Source organism: Diadema setosum, chromosome 4, assembly GCF_964275005.1.
Source record: "Diadema setosum chromosome 4, eeDiaSeto1, whole genome shotgun sequence".
NCBI lineage: Eukaryota > Metazoa > Echinodermata > Echinoidea > Diadematoida > Diadematidae > Diadema > Diadema setosum.
This window is the reverse complement of record NC_092688.1, coordinates 21,097,193-21,111,625: the sequence shown is the minus strand read 5'-3', so window position 1 is coordinate 21,111,625 and position 14,433 is coordinate 21,097,193. Positions and strand designations below refer to the sequence as shown.

At 35.4% G+C, this 14,433-nt stretch overlaps 1 protein-coding gene across 1 annotated transcript in view; it reads left to right on the top strand.

Annotated features, from left to right (window-relative positions):
- LOC140227699 (xanthine dehydrogenase/oxidase-like) overlaps nucleotides 1–4,122 on the top strand; it is a 33,281-nt gene extending 29,159 nt beyond the window's left edge. Inside the window, exons 28-32 of the mRNA XM_072308113.1 lie at nucleotides 419–471; nucleotides 1,282–1,462; nucleotides 1,678–1,866; nucleotides 3,155–3,322; nucleotides 3,864–4,122. Of these exons, the coding sequence (XP_072164214.1) occupies nucleotides 419–471; nucleotides 1,282–1,462; nucleotides 1,678–1,866; nucleotides 3,155–3,322; nucleotides 3,864–3,914 (642 nt within the window). The 3' untranslated portion in view covers nucleotides 3,915–4,122. The remainder of the gene's footprint in view (nucleotides 1–418; nucleotides 472–1,281; nucleotides 1,463–1,677; nucleotides 1,867–3,154; nucleotides 3,323–3,863) is intronic.
- The last annotated feature ends 10,311 nt before the right edge of the window (nucleotides 4,123–14,433 follow it).

Sequence of the window (14,433 nt, the reverse complement as noted above, 5' to 3'; positions counted from 1 at the left end):
ATCTTCATCGATGGTGTTTTATAGAATCCATGTTCATTCGAGCCCTTACGTGTTCAAATATAATTTTTGTTTATGTTCCCACGGCAAATTTGTCAATACACTCTCGATCGCTTGCTAAATTTGTTATTGGAAGATATAAGAGTCATGTTTCTCTCGTAAATGTTATGCTAGTTTGTTCTTTGTACAGATTTAGTGACCGTCACTCAAGCATCGAAGCTGTCTCCAGTATTTGAAAAAAAATGCAAAGAAATCCAAAGGTGCCAATATATTGATGACAAGAGGACAATGATAGCAGAAGAAAATTCTTCAAGACTTGATAGTTAAGCAAATGACTGTTGAGATAAGAACGCAAAGGCTGTATTGTCTATATAATCCTCAATTGCCATGATTGCTACAAGTCTTTTGTTTGTCATTAAAGGTTGCTGAGGCTTACACTAACAGAGTCAGTCTTTCTTCGACTGGCTATTACAAGTGAGTGGAACCATGCTTGATCTGAACGTTATAAACATAAAACCGTAAAGACTGTTACAGCAGTAAGCATAGACTATGATAGATATTAGACATTAATTTCATTCCATTGCAGCATGTTCCTGCCGTTTTCAAGAAGACATGCTTGTCGAAACGTCGGAACTGGGTAGGCCCTTTTTAGTGCCACATAAATACCCAAGAAAGAATACGTGGTGTATCAGTAAGCCTTCTACCACCCAACGTTCTACCGCCACGGAAGCCTTAAAAGATTTCTTCGCAATTTTCCTTGTCTAAAGCTCCTTGTCTAGTCATTGTATTGATTATTGATTATTGATGACTCTTGACTGAAGTATTGATTATCTTGTTTATCTTTGGATGGCGTCTCATTGCTTTATTTTGAACACAATGGTCATCATGATGATCATTACAGTATTTGTCTGGTTTCCGTTTTCACGGGGACATTTAGGAGACCTGATCCTCGATTCGTTTTTTTGTAGGACATTCAGGATATAATCAGGCCATTCTGATGTGTATACCAGTTTCATCTTAGTCACTTTGACCAGAGAGGTGGTGGAGAGTGACTCTCCTACCTCCCCGCTAATTGTGGAATGAAGTTTTTGATGATTATATTATTCGCTATGTATGGCAACCCTTTCTGCTTTAATTGGTCTTATCTTTGTTTGGCTCTGTCTTCTTCTTATACCATTATTGTGTGGACGATAATTGAAGTGATAATGTTTTATGAGCCTTTACTGAATATAAGAAACGGGGCAATATAAATGGATTCAGAGGCTCATTGCTTTCCTTTACCAGGACCCCCGAGGTTTCATACGACCTGTCGACACAGAAAGGAAAGAAGTGGCTCTACGTCTGCTACGGTGCCGGCGTGTCGGAAGTCGAGATCGACTGCCTGACAGGAGACCATCGCGTGCTGAAGACCGACATCGTTTTCGACGTTGGACAGAGCATCAACCCTGCCGTCGACATCGGTCAGGTAATGAAATATAAATGTTGTTTGTTATTTCCCCTGTCTTTGTAAATTGACGAATCTATTCATGTGTTTCGCATTTGTTCTCATTCAGCTTTCACTTCAAGAATCAATTCGAGAATTTATATTAGTATGAATATTCTCCTAAGCATGCCTTCATGCCTTGTTCAGGTCTGTATGTTGCAGAAAAGTATGTAAATTATTTTGGTATATTTTCTCAGATTGAAGGTGGCTTTATGCAAGGTTACGGTCTCTTCGTACTGGAGGATCTCCGCTGGACGCCTCAGGGGAAGCTGCTGACCACTGGACCTGGTTATTACAAGATTCCGGGTTTTGGGAGTATTCCTGCCGAGTTCAACGTGACACTCCTCAAGGGCGTGCCGAATCCGGCAAATATTTGCTCCTCCAAAGTAAGCATAATAATGACGTCGAACTTATAACTCCTACACTCTTGAGTTCAACCGGTCTCTCAGTTCTAATGTACATTCATAATTTGAAACTTGCCGAATATTCAGGGGCATTTAATGAAGTTACTGAAATCCTTGCATCTGATTGGCTGAGAGCAAACAATGCTTCATGAAGTGCCCCCCAGATCTGCATTTCGAACAAGCGTCAAATTAAAATGAAACTGGTCATTCAAGCGAATTTCTTACAATTCGTCTCTGACAATCCAGGGTGTGGAATCGTTAATTCCAAAAGCCATTATAGGAAATCTGCGACGGCACGATTTCGCATCAAACATTGTCAAATGACCTAATGGAAAGAGAATGTGATATGCATTTAGCATGAATCGTAGACTGATGCCTGCATGTTTCAATCTCTACATGGCATTATCATGTGGAAACTGTAAGGGTGCCCTCAGGGCATGGCTTGCAAACTTACTGTAGCATTGCTGACATTGTTTGCACATAAACTTGGTAATAAGCGAAAATCCTGAACGCTGATTTGCTGTTTTCATTGCAGTTACGTGCTTTGTTTTGGTTGTAATTTTGCAAGTCTTGTATTAATTCAATGTACCACAGAAAAGGCTGTAACTCTGGAATTTGGCGATTTTACCATAATATTCTGAAAGAATTTTTTTTTAAATGTGTTCTCTCTCAATAATTATTGAAAACATGGCGGAATATTATGTTATGTGCACGCTTCCTTTACTTCTTTATTGCATCACTATCTTGACACGTGCATACGTGAAAGAGGTAAGTAGAGAATGAGACGAGAACTGAAAATAGCCTGACAATCATTCGATTACAAGAATCATTGGATAAATCAAAAATTATCACGTAGGAACACTAAACTTTTTACCTACGCCTTCAATATAGAGAATGTAGCATAAGAAAATACCTCATTAGTCAATAAAATCTGAATTTGTACAAAATTGACATCGTAAAAAAGAGAGAAGTGGCAATTGATTGAACTAACGCGTCTTTTCTGGAAATACAAAATGAACATACAATCATGTTATTGTGATGTTATACAAACCGAATACATGTTAAATTTCTTCCAAACATTAGACATCACCAAAAAAAAAAAAGATGTTCTTGATATTGGTGCTTCTTAAAATCAAAGGAACACAGATAAACAATCAAGCTAAATTAAGTACCTGAACTCCGGCGGCCCTGTGACCTATTGTTTGGATTAAAATGATACAGACATATTTCAAAATATCGTTTGATGTTACGATTGAAAATCTCACCCAAGGCCATTGGGGAGCCGCCTCTCTTCCTGGGATCCACGGTGTTTTTCGCCATCAAAGACGCCATCAAGGCAGCCAGAGCAGAGGAAGGGCTGACGGGGAATTTCCGGCTCGACTCACCAGCCGTAGCGGAACGAATCAGGCTAGCGTGCGAGGACAAGTTCACCAAGAGGGTGAGTCCATACATGACTGTGCTTTATCCTTATTTGCATCCGCTACTCATTTGTAGAGATGACGTGAGGTATTCTTATCACATAGCAACTGATGTAAACAAACTTGTTAGATTACTGTATCGTGATTAATGAAATATGTGTTTGTGTGATGAAGAAGCAGTCTTTGCCCCTTGAATTACAGTAGCAGTATCATGAATTAACATTGTGGAAACTACATCAGCCATCAATCCACATTATGTCTCAGAACTTCAGATAAACCCTTTCCTTTCAAGAAGGTCGTCTGTATCCTTATATAATAGCAGAGAGGTGAGTCTCACCTCCCTGTTTAATAGCCTGTAGACCTACATATAGCTTTTAGGCGTCTATCAACTACTGAAAACGATTAACAATGCGCTTATGTTCTTTTATCTTCTACTTCACTAAAATTATCTCGTCGAATGCGACAAAAGATGCAAATCTGTGAGAATCCTTTAGTTATACATTTTGTACATGCTTTGCAGGACCAAAAATGTGACTGGTGTTGTCTCGTATTTCCCCATAGTTTCCTGAACCTGAACCTGCCACTTTTCAACCATTCTTTGTCCGGCCCTAAACTGGGAGGTCCATGCATCGTGGAAAGTGTTATCATTCAGCGTGTTATTAATTCGTCGTTTTGTGTTTGTCGGATTTTAGGGAAGTTTGTTGTTGGTAGTGGTGTTTCGGTTTTCTTCTTTCTTTGTCTGACCCCAAGGCGGGCGTTCTGGCCTTTAGTAGCGTGCCTTGGTGTCGGCACATTCTATTAAGTTCATGTGAAAATTAATCATCTACTACAGTATTCTGTGCACTTCTCCGCATTCGCATCAACGCTTTTCCCCCACATGGAAAAGTCCTCTGATGCGCGGAGGAAAAAAGACATCTGCGGTGATTGTGGGAAACTACACGTGGATATCACAAAGTGAATCAATCGCAAGGTGTTTGCTGCATTCAAGTATAACGAATTTGAAAGGATGTTGAATAGTTGTGCTGCAATTCTCCACCTGCTTTGTGATTTTTTTGCATTTATAAGTATTTCATTAAAAAAAACATGAATAATAGAAATTGTAAAGGATGATTTCCGAAATACAGTTGTTCGATATGACGTCATCAATATAACTTGACATGCTTGGAATTTTAGTATTCACAGGAAAGAAACGCAAGATTGTGCACCGTAAATTTCCTCCATATAGACATGACAGAAAGCTAGGCAACGGTATAAATCTTTTTTATAATTCTAATTTCGGCTTTCGCGGATGTATTATTCTTCATTTTCCTATACTGGTAGTTTGGTGTTATAAAGATATACTGTTTTCAAAAAAAAAAAAAATCTTTTGAATTATGCACAGCAGGTGTTACGTTATAATATAACAATCTTCGGCCTCGTTGAAAATTTCGACTTTATTTGAACTAACATATTAACATATTAAGTGTCGTGTTCTGAATTGAGTTTATATGACTGGAAAGATATAATAGAAATATATCACAAAGTCGATTTTTAAGGGACCAGTACTGTTATAGGAACACAAGAAGAGGAAAACATTGCTAAGTTTGTTTGTTTGTTCCATATTCCACATTTCAACAAATACATAAACCATAAACATAACAATACAAAAGCATGGATGAATTGTCAAATACAGCTTATAAGACAATTTAACATGTGAAATATGAGGAATCTACATAGAAGCATTGCTTGTAGGGTGTAGATTCCCAGATGCGGATGTGAGATCAATTCTTACTTGACATATACAATTGAAGGAATGACAATTAGTGAATTGGGGAAATAAAACGTCGAAGAATAAAAAAGACAAAAGAAAAGACAAAGAAAACAATGTCCGCGGCACAAGACTTCTTGTGAGTTGCGTGATAAGTAATATGGTCTCTAACAATTGTAAAGGCGGTTAAAGCTAGCTAGGTGGTAAGATGGTATACGAGAAAGCCTGAATAGTGTATGATGTCAAGATCTTTTGATCTCATACTTATTCACAAAATTAATGCAAAGTAGTTAATGATTTGTGTATAATCTTATTTCATCTTGACGCTTGTTATCGCTATAATTACGTAGCTGCAGTTTTCTAATCAGTAGCCCCTATTACTTTTCTCGTTTGTGTTCATTGATGCATTTAAACTCTGGCAAGTCTAGCATACTAGTCATTCGAAAATACTTTCTTTCTTCCAATACCAACATATGAAATCGAAAAAAAAAACCGCTATTCAAATAGCTGTTATTCAGTATTTTCCATCACTTTATCTATCATTCCTGCAAATGAAATCATTTTGAATGTATTATGTTTTATGAATATACTAGTATTTGATACAGGTGCACTTTCAATAAGCGTGTACAAAATAATGAAGAAATATAAGATATCGTTTTGAATTGTTTGTGTAATTCCTATCATCTAAAGTGAATAGAATTCAATACTGTTACTGCTGGGAAGAACTGAAATATTACACGAACAGATCAATCATGAAATATACATAGGAAATGTAGTCATTTAGTATGTTACTAATTTTGTTATAGTGGTATTGTAAAATGTTCCTGGGTGATTCTAGACATGCACAGTGTACTACAGTGCCGTCATTTCATGTATAGATTCCATCATCAATATTCATCTTCCATTTTTTTTCATAGATTCATATAAATATATATATATATATATATATATATATATATATATATAGATATATAATTGTTCATGTCGACCCTGAGGGAGACGTATGTATGCGTCGAAAATTTGGTCTGAATAAATAGCACTGTTGGACTGAAATGCATTACTACCCTACTTCGTCATCTTTTCTGTACTGGTACCAACACGCGGACTACAAACATCATTATAATTATATGTATGTATATATATATATATATGTATCTGATCTGGTACGTCACTGCCTGGATACTTATATCTGCATGATATATGTTGCATTAACCCTAATCAGGCTGGGGGGGGGGGGCGGAATCCGCCCCCCCCCCCCTCGACGTTTCGCGCAATATCTTCGCAACGCGATAAGCTCCCACCGCGATGTTTCATGACTTTTTTCTTTCAAGTATCGCGCAACTTTTGAGACCAAAATTGTTGCGCCCGCGTGTACCGTTTTGACGCGACGCCCGTTCGAAAAAAATTTGTCAACCCCAAAAGTGCTCCAAAACGTGATTTTGTGTACAAATCCAATGCAAATTGTGTTTTTTCAATTAATTCACATAAAAATTCATATCTTCACTTAGAATGGCTTAAATTAATTCATTTTAGCATAATAATGCTTCGAAAAATGTCTGTGACAAATTTTGGCCAAAAAACAAACAAAAACAAAACGTCAAAAAACAAAGAAATACATAAGAAATTCAAAAAACAATAAAATACATAAGAAATTAATTTCGATACAGATTCTTTTTTATCCTATGTCTCAGAAGAATGATACAAGAAACATTTTAAAAAAGAAATTAGCTTAATTGGAGCATGAATAAGTGATTTAGAGCCCCAAACTGATTTTATGCATAAATTACAATAATTAATAAATATAAAATACAAGAACAATTTTTCGGAGAAAGCAACCATACATTTTGATAGAATACGTCGCGGGCGTCGCGTGTGCCGATTTTCGGCGCAATCGCGCATTCCATAGGCGAGATCTGAAGGGGGGGGGGGGGCGGAATCCGCCCCCCCCCCCCCCCCCCCCCCCAGATATAGCATAGCCAAAAAAGCCCAGCCTGATTAGGGTTAACAGTTTAAATATTTTGAAAGAAGATATGACAATCATTAAGTATGCGGTATATAATCATGTATGCTTTACACAACCATGAACATAATTGCTACCTTTACATCCTTTCATCTTGTAAACACTTCTAAAGACTTGGGAATATACGCGTGGATCATAAAAACACGTTTGCAGTGTGTTTACAATTTATTTGCCATAGGCTTTTATTTCATTTGTATAGTTATCAAATAATCTTACCATTTACTACTGTAGATAAATCTTGCATGTATATGGTATTGCCAAGTATGCATTGTTTCTCTCATTAGAGTTATATATAACTAACTTTAACTATAACCATATTAATATCTTGTATAGTACTTTATAAATTGTGCTTCTTAAAAATATTGTTAAACAATATGAATTGTTATGTGTACTCACTTTGTATCATGTAATCCCATGTACCTTTTGTTGGATGGTAATAAAGTAGAATTGAATTTAATCGCATTGAATGCGTTTACATATCAACGCATACACGGTACGTGCACGAAAACATACATTCATTGTAACTGATATAGGCCTACACACAGTCATGTATGATAATGTAGTCGACTGCGAGCAAAATAAAATGTGTAAACGGTATTTCAATAAGCGGTATTTTCATATCAATTAGACTATACAAAGTGCGATCATGTCTTGTTGTCACCCCTTTTTGACAAACGATATAAATATATGTGTGTACGTCTGTGTGTGCGCGCTATCATATCGAAGAAAAATGGCGATTTGTATACAAATACCCCAAAAAGAAAAGTTGCAGCGAACCCTAAAAGCCAATTTACAATTAGTTCAGGTGAACGTTAGTATAAATGTCGCTTTGAAAACGAGTAAAGTGTTTAACCAACTGAGAACAAAAAGAAAGGCCATTAACTTCTACCACTGAGCACGTGAGTAGCTTAAAGGCAATTCTGAAACTTTTATTTTCGGGTGTTTGCATATGAATCTACATTACTGTATGTTCACATTCTTTATTCGATTTCAATAAATAAGTGTTAAAATGTTTGAAATTAAATTTTCTTCCAAACTCTGTTCAAAGTTTTCAATACAACATCCCATATTTCAGCTATGATCAAAAGACAATGTGGTTAATTACTTTTTGTGAGGTGTGTAAACAAGATCGTATATATAGATAGTTGAATAAATAGATAGATGTATTCATTCATAATATAGACCGTTTTAACTGTCAAACAACAACGATGGCCTAACAGTCAGTGACAGTAACCGATGTTTCTTCTCTGACACTGCGCGTATCAATACGAGGATAGTTTTTGCGACTCAAATTCGAATCTTGTGATTATATGGTTTTTCCCAGTGTTTATTTTTTTAGTTTACGAAGAATGTAAAGGGAGATTCCGGCTGTGACAAGAAAGATTGATACACCTTACTGAACTACTTCCCAGATAGATTTAAAAAGGAAACCCTCAGCCGGCCTTGTGTATCAGTTATGTATGTACACGTACGTTTTCGGACTCTTTTCTGCCATGTACATTAGGAAGTTGGACATTAAGACTTGTTAACGTGATTCACTACATGAGACTTTTATGACCATACTAATGCACTACTGTCACGTGACTTGTACTGTACACTTGTGGGCATTACATTCCCTTTTCAGCCAATCAATCAATAATTCATTGTTAACAATCACGTCAGTCGATCAGCCAAATAAGAAACGAAACCTGAATATGGGATAACGCAATTAAAGAACAACACATTTTCTTTGCAGAATATCATATAAAGGGTATATCTTCAAAACTGTTGTATAACGCATGATGACGGATTGAATTGAAACATCAGCATTTAAAAAAAAAAAAACAGTTTTTTTTTTTAATATAACTTAAAGGAAATAGACATAAGATTGATTTTTCTTAGGCCGCGGAAGTCTACTGTCGATTGCAAGTTACGTCACGAATTTCAATATAAAATATTTTATGATTTAATATACACAAAAGATAAGTTATTTCTCTTTGGTTTACAGGAGACAATCAATGTAAGTTTTGTCACTACGTTTTAGAGGTGTAAACTTATGAACATTTTTTTCTTGCGAAAAAGTTAATAATCTTTGGAATTTGCCCTGTCAAGTTTTTGTTTAACTTCAAATGCACAATTATTAAGATTGGCAATCTGTTCACATATATCAAAATACAGGATATTGGAAAAGAACAACTAATAAACCATTGGGTAATATTGATCAAATGAACGATATTTGTATTTTTGAAGAAAAAAGAACATGCCCACATACGATTGATAAGGGAAATAAAGGAAAAAATGTTGAAAAGTCGAGGAGAGGAAAGGAAATTAGCAATGAAACGACGTAGGCTGGTTTTGCTTTATATTTTTCATTGAAAGATGTGTATTACCACTGAACTATTGCTTTTTTTCTAAAGCACGGCTTTTGAGTGTGTATTTACGTTGGCAATACTTCGTTGCATCATCTTATCATCAGATAGGGCCTATCCAGTCATGATACAAATGAATATCTATGTGTGTGTGTTCACGTGTGTGTGCGTTTGTGGTGGAGGGTGAGTGAAAATCATGAACATGCGTAAAGTGATGATTGCATTCATCTTTTTATGCCTCCGCCACGAAGTGGTGCCGGAGGCATTATGTTTTCGGGTTGTCCGTCCTTCCGTCCGTCCGTCCGTCCGTCCGTCCGTCCGTCCTTCCGTCCGTCCTTCCGTCCGTAATGAATTTTGTGGACAGCGTAACTAAAAAACCTTTGGAGGTATCCTCATGAAACTGGGCATGTATATGTATGAGGGGGTGAAGTTGTGCCTATCAACTTTTGGGTGCACATGCTCAAGGTCAAAGGTCAAAAGGTCAAGGTCAAATGCTCAAAATTTCACTATTTCCCCTATATCTATGCAATGCCTGAAGATATTTTCTTGAAACTTCGTGTATACATGTATTACCCAATTAAGATTCTCTGGTGAAAGTTTAGGGTCCTGAAGTCAAAGGTGAAAGGTCAAAAGGTCAAGTAAAAATGTTAAAATTTTACTTTTTTCTCCATATCTTGGAAATGGTTCAAGGTATCTTCATGGAACATACTACATATGCATGTACTGACTGGCAGTGATTATCTAGGAAATTTTGGGTTCATGGGGTCAAAGGTCAGGGGTCAAAGGTCAAGGGAAACACTTTAAAATTTTACTATTTCTCTCATATTTATGCACTGCCTGCAGGATTATTATTTTTTTTTTTAACTTGGTGTATGCATGTATAACCCAACAGAGATTCTCTGGGATGGTGTTTTTTGTTTTTTTGTTTTGTTTTTGGTTTTTTGCCAAAAAGGTCGAAGGTCAAAGATCAAGTGAAAGTGCTGAACTTTACTTCTTCCTCCTTATCTCGGAAGTGGCTCAAGTTATCTTGAAACTTAGTACATATTAATGCATGTTCTGCCTGACAGTGATTCTCTTAAGAATTTTAGGCTCAAAGGATGAAAATAGTAACAATTTACCATTTCAATACAGAAATTGCACTTTTTCTCCGTACCTTGAAAATTGCTCAATGCATAAACTTATGAAAGGGTCAAAGTCAAGTAAAAGTCCTAAAGTCCCCAAATACATGCTCTCCCATTCATCCAATTAAGCCGAGGTCAAGGAAGGTGAACATTCAACACATTTGTGACAGACATGTCATTTTGATATTTTGCCAATTTTGTGAAAATGTAATCACACATTGTCCACATGTACTGCAGACCTATTAGGAGAATCATGCATTATGGCGGAGGCATACCAGTCGCCATAGCGACATTTCTAGTTTAAACGTTATGGTAACCTTTGTGTAAATTGCATTAAAAAAAAATTTTATTCAAATCCACATTACACCCGCCTTATTGATGCTCACTCACTTTCATATTACCCACAACGTTATAGATTATATACCTGACTAACATCTACCATAACGTCTCAACTCTGATAACTTCGGTAATATCAAAAGCCAGTGGAACAAAATCACGTACGACAATCGAGTGCGCACATGACATTGTGCAAATTTATTTCAAGGTGTTATCTTGTTTTCCTTTTACACATAGCGTAGTAGAGATTTTTTTTTTCTTCTTAAACTTTATCTGCATCACGCCGCTTAAAGGCACTATTTACCATTTGCAGATGAAACAAAAACCCAGCTTTAGTGCTTCAAAATAGTTCTAAAATATGGGTTAGGGGTAGAAACAACCAATGTAAAAATAGTAATCAGAATAATGAAAGTTAAGTATCGCCAAATATACAAAATGTGAACTATTATTGTTGAAAAAAAAAAACAGTTTTTCTAGACTGAACCGTCTACAGTTATGGTTTAGTGAGAAAAATAGTAATATCTCCTTATATTTTAGGTTTTATTGCGAAATTTTTATATGGTATGATGTTTTGTGATACAACTGACCTACACATAATCATGCATCAAATGTGATAACTTGATCATTTTTAAAATCACTGCTCCCAATGGTAAACTGTTCCTTTAAGGTTTTGTACAAATTGTTTCCGGTGATTCTTCTCAGAACAATACTCCCAGATTTGATGGACAGTAATGCTTTTCAGACCCCAGGCTTTATGGATGGTCACAGCAGGATAGGCCCTATTTTTGGAAATGTACGTTAATGAGTCCGTGTTGCATAATATTACATCACTCTTACTTTCGTATAGACAAGAGGCAATTTCGCTAAAGAAAGACTAGCCTTTGGAGTAATTATCTCCTGGCCATCATCTGTGTTGCGGATTGCAGAATATAGTCAAAGACATGGGGGGGGGGGGGGTAATTAATAGCGCTACATATGAAATGGTAAGCTTCATGTGAACAATGATGTACACCCACATCAAACGCAAAAGGTTCAGGACATACAGAATGGACACTGAGACAGAAGTTGCATTTACCACAAAAACCACAAATTATACACAATATGTATATTATAACAGCAACATTAACATTTTATTTTTATTTCTTAGCGTAAGTATCACCCGTTCCAAGTGTCTTACCTGTTGTTTTTTACATCGTTATCACTACTTTCCGAAAATCATCAGGTATCTAGTCAAAATAATTAATTGCAACAGAATGTGTAAAAAAGCTCGTTTAAGTTGATCTCGCTGATATTTTGAACAGATCTACAGGTTAACCTGTCCAAAGCGCTTTAGATCTTTTTTTCTTCTTTTTTCAATTAAATGTGCTAATTTCAAACGACCTTGCTGCATTACTTTGTTTTGCCATTTCCTGTGCAGGAATCATATCGAATTACATCTTGCTGCAGAGTTCACAATCGGTGAATTTATGTGTCACTATATATTCAGGTCTGCCAACATTCCAACATCCAAATCAGGGAGATTCCACACGGCAATCAGGGAGATATCTGTGTGTTACACGTATTACAATGGGTGAAAATAATTCCAAAGTCAGGGAGATTTTAATATTCTCTTATTTAGACATGAACAGATTTTGACATTTTCATGGAGACTCCTGCAGAATCAGGGAGACTTGGTAGCTCTGGTATATACGATCAACTGAAGAGCAGTAAAAATCAATATCCTGTTTAGAACTCAAACTTGTCCAACTAGCGATCATGAATGTCCGTGTCACATGTCGTGGTTTATACGTTAAGATAATATCCATATATTCTTCTCTCATATAGCATCATTATAAAGAACTGAACAGCTCAAGACATCTTCTTTTGATTATCCGTTTTCCTAACATTTTAATATCAGTGCCAAGGTCATAGTTTCACAATCGGTGAATTCATAGGTCACTTTATACAAATTAAATCGGATCAGTTGGGGATCAGCAAATTAAAAAAAACACGACAACAATACATGTATTAAGATTCAAACTTGTCCAAATATAGCGATCGATGAATATCCGAGTCACATATTGTGTTACATACTTGATATCCAGATATTCTTATCTCATACAACATAATGATACAGATCTGAACAGCCTAAGACATTAATCATTTGATTACCCGTTTTCTAGCATTTTGATACCAGTGCTAAAATCGTAGTCCATTATCGTTTCAGATTATTAAAAAGGTGATCAAAATGAAAGAAAACGAATATCTCATGTTTGTGCAAACTAAAAGTATGCGATTACGACAGTGGTATGATCAAAGATATAATCATAAGGTGTAAATAGAAAGAAAAGACATAACAGTATTTAGCCACAAAACTATAAATGAAATAATAAAGCTCTTATGGAATACTTTCTTTTTCTTTTTAAAAAGGTAAGCTACAGAACAGAGACAGATACAAACTAACAAATAAAGTGAAATTATCAACCTAATTAGACACTGGAAAAAGCAACTTGCAAAAAACAACCAAAAAAAATACACACACATAATATGTATATAGAAATATATATATATATATATGTATATATATATATATATATATATATATATATATATATATATCATCTTGCCAACACGTGGACAACCTACTCAATATATATAATACACATGTGTATATGTACAAATATTTGCCAGTGGTCTTACTTTCTAAATTAGATTATGTAACAATAATTGTTTGCCTGATTTAACGAGTACATGTGTGGAATTGATCATTTCATAATTGCAATACTAAAAATGCCCTTTATATCCATCCGCCACATTCAATCGTATTAAAATGTCCCAATTTTCTATTCTTATGGTCCATTCCTTTGTAATAATGTGTAGTAAGTCTTTAAATCAATTCAAGAGACTTTATTTAAAAAAAAACACAATTTTTTGATGAAATTGAAACTTAGTTTAATCTATGAAATTGATGTTAGATATTTCCTTCCTTTCCTTTTACTGCACTCTTCATATCTTGTATGTTTTTATTTGAATTTCATTGACTATTGTGTGCTTTCTGTGATTTGCCTCCACTATCATTACATTTGTGTGTTCGGCATTTCCTTTTTTATGAATAATGCTGTTGTTTCAATGCTTCATGTGGAAATAAACTCAATTCAATTCAATTCAATTTAACTCAAATAAGTTTAGTCATGACGCCATATTCATGTACATGTATGCAAATTCCAAGGGAAATAACATGAAGCTAAATTACAATGCCACACAAAAACAGACAAAAAGTCAACACCACGAATTACGCGAGGGTTCTCGGGTATATTATATATATTTCATATAAAGGGTTCATAATGATCAAAAGGTAAATTAAAGTAAGACTATGTAGCCAAATAACGTGCATTTCAAATAGAATAATATTAATAGAAACATTTCAGAGTCTGAATACCAATCATTTCCCGGACATAAAATTCTATCATTAAATGTTTCTTTTTGTACGAATGATTATTTTTACATTTATGACACACGTTTGGATGTAAAGTCTTGCAATGACATGAAATTTGAATTATTGTGGGGCCATACTTTACGA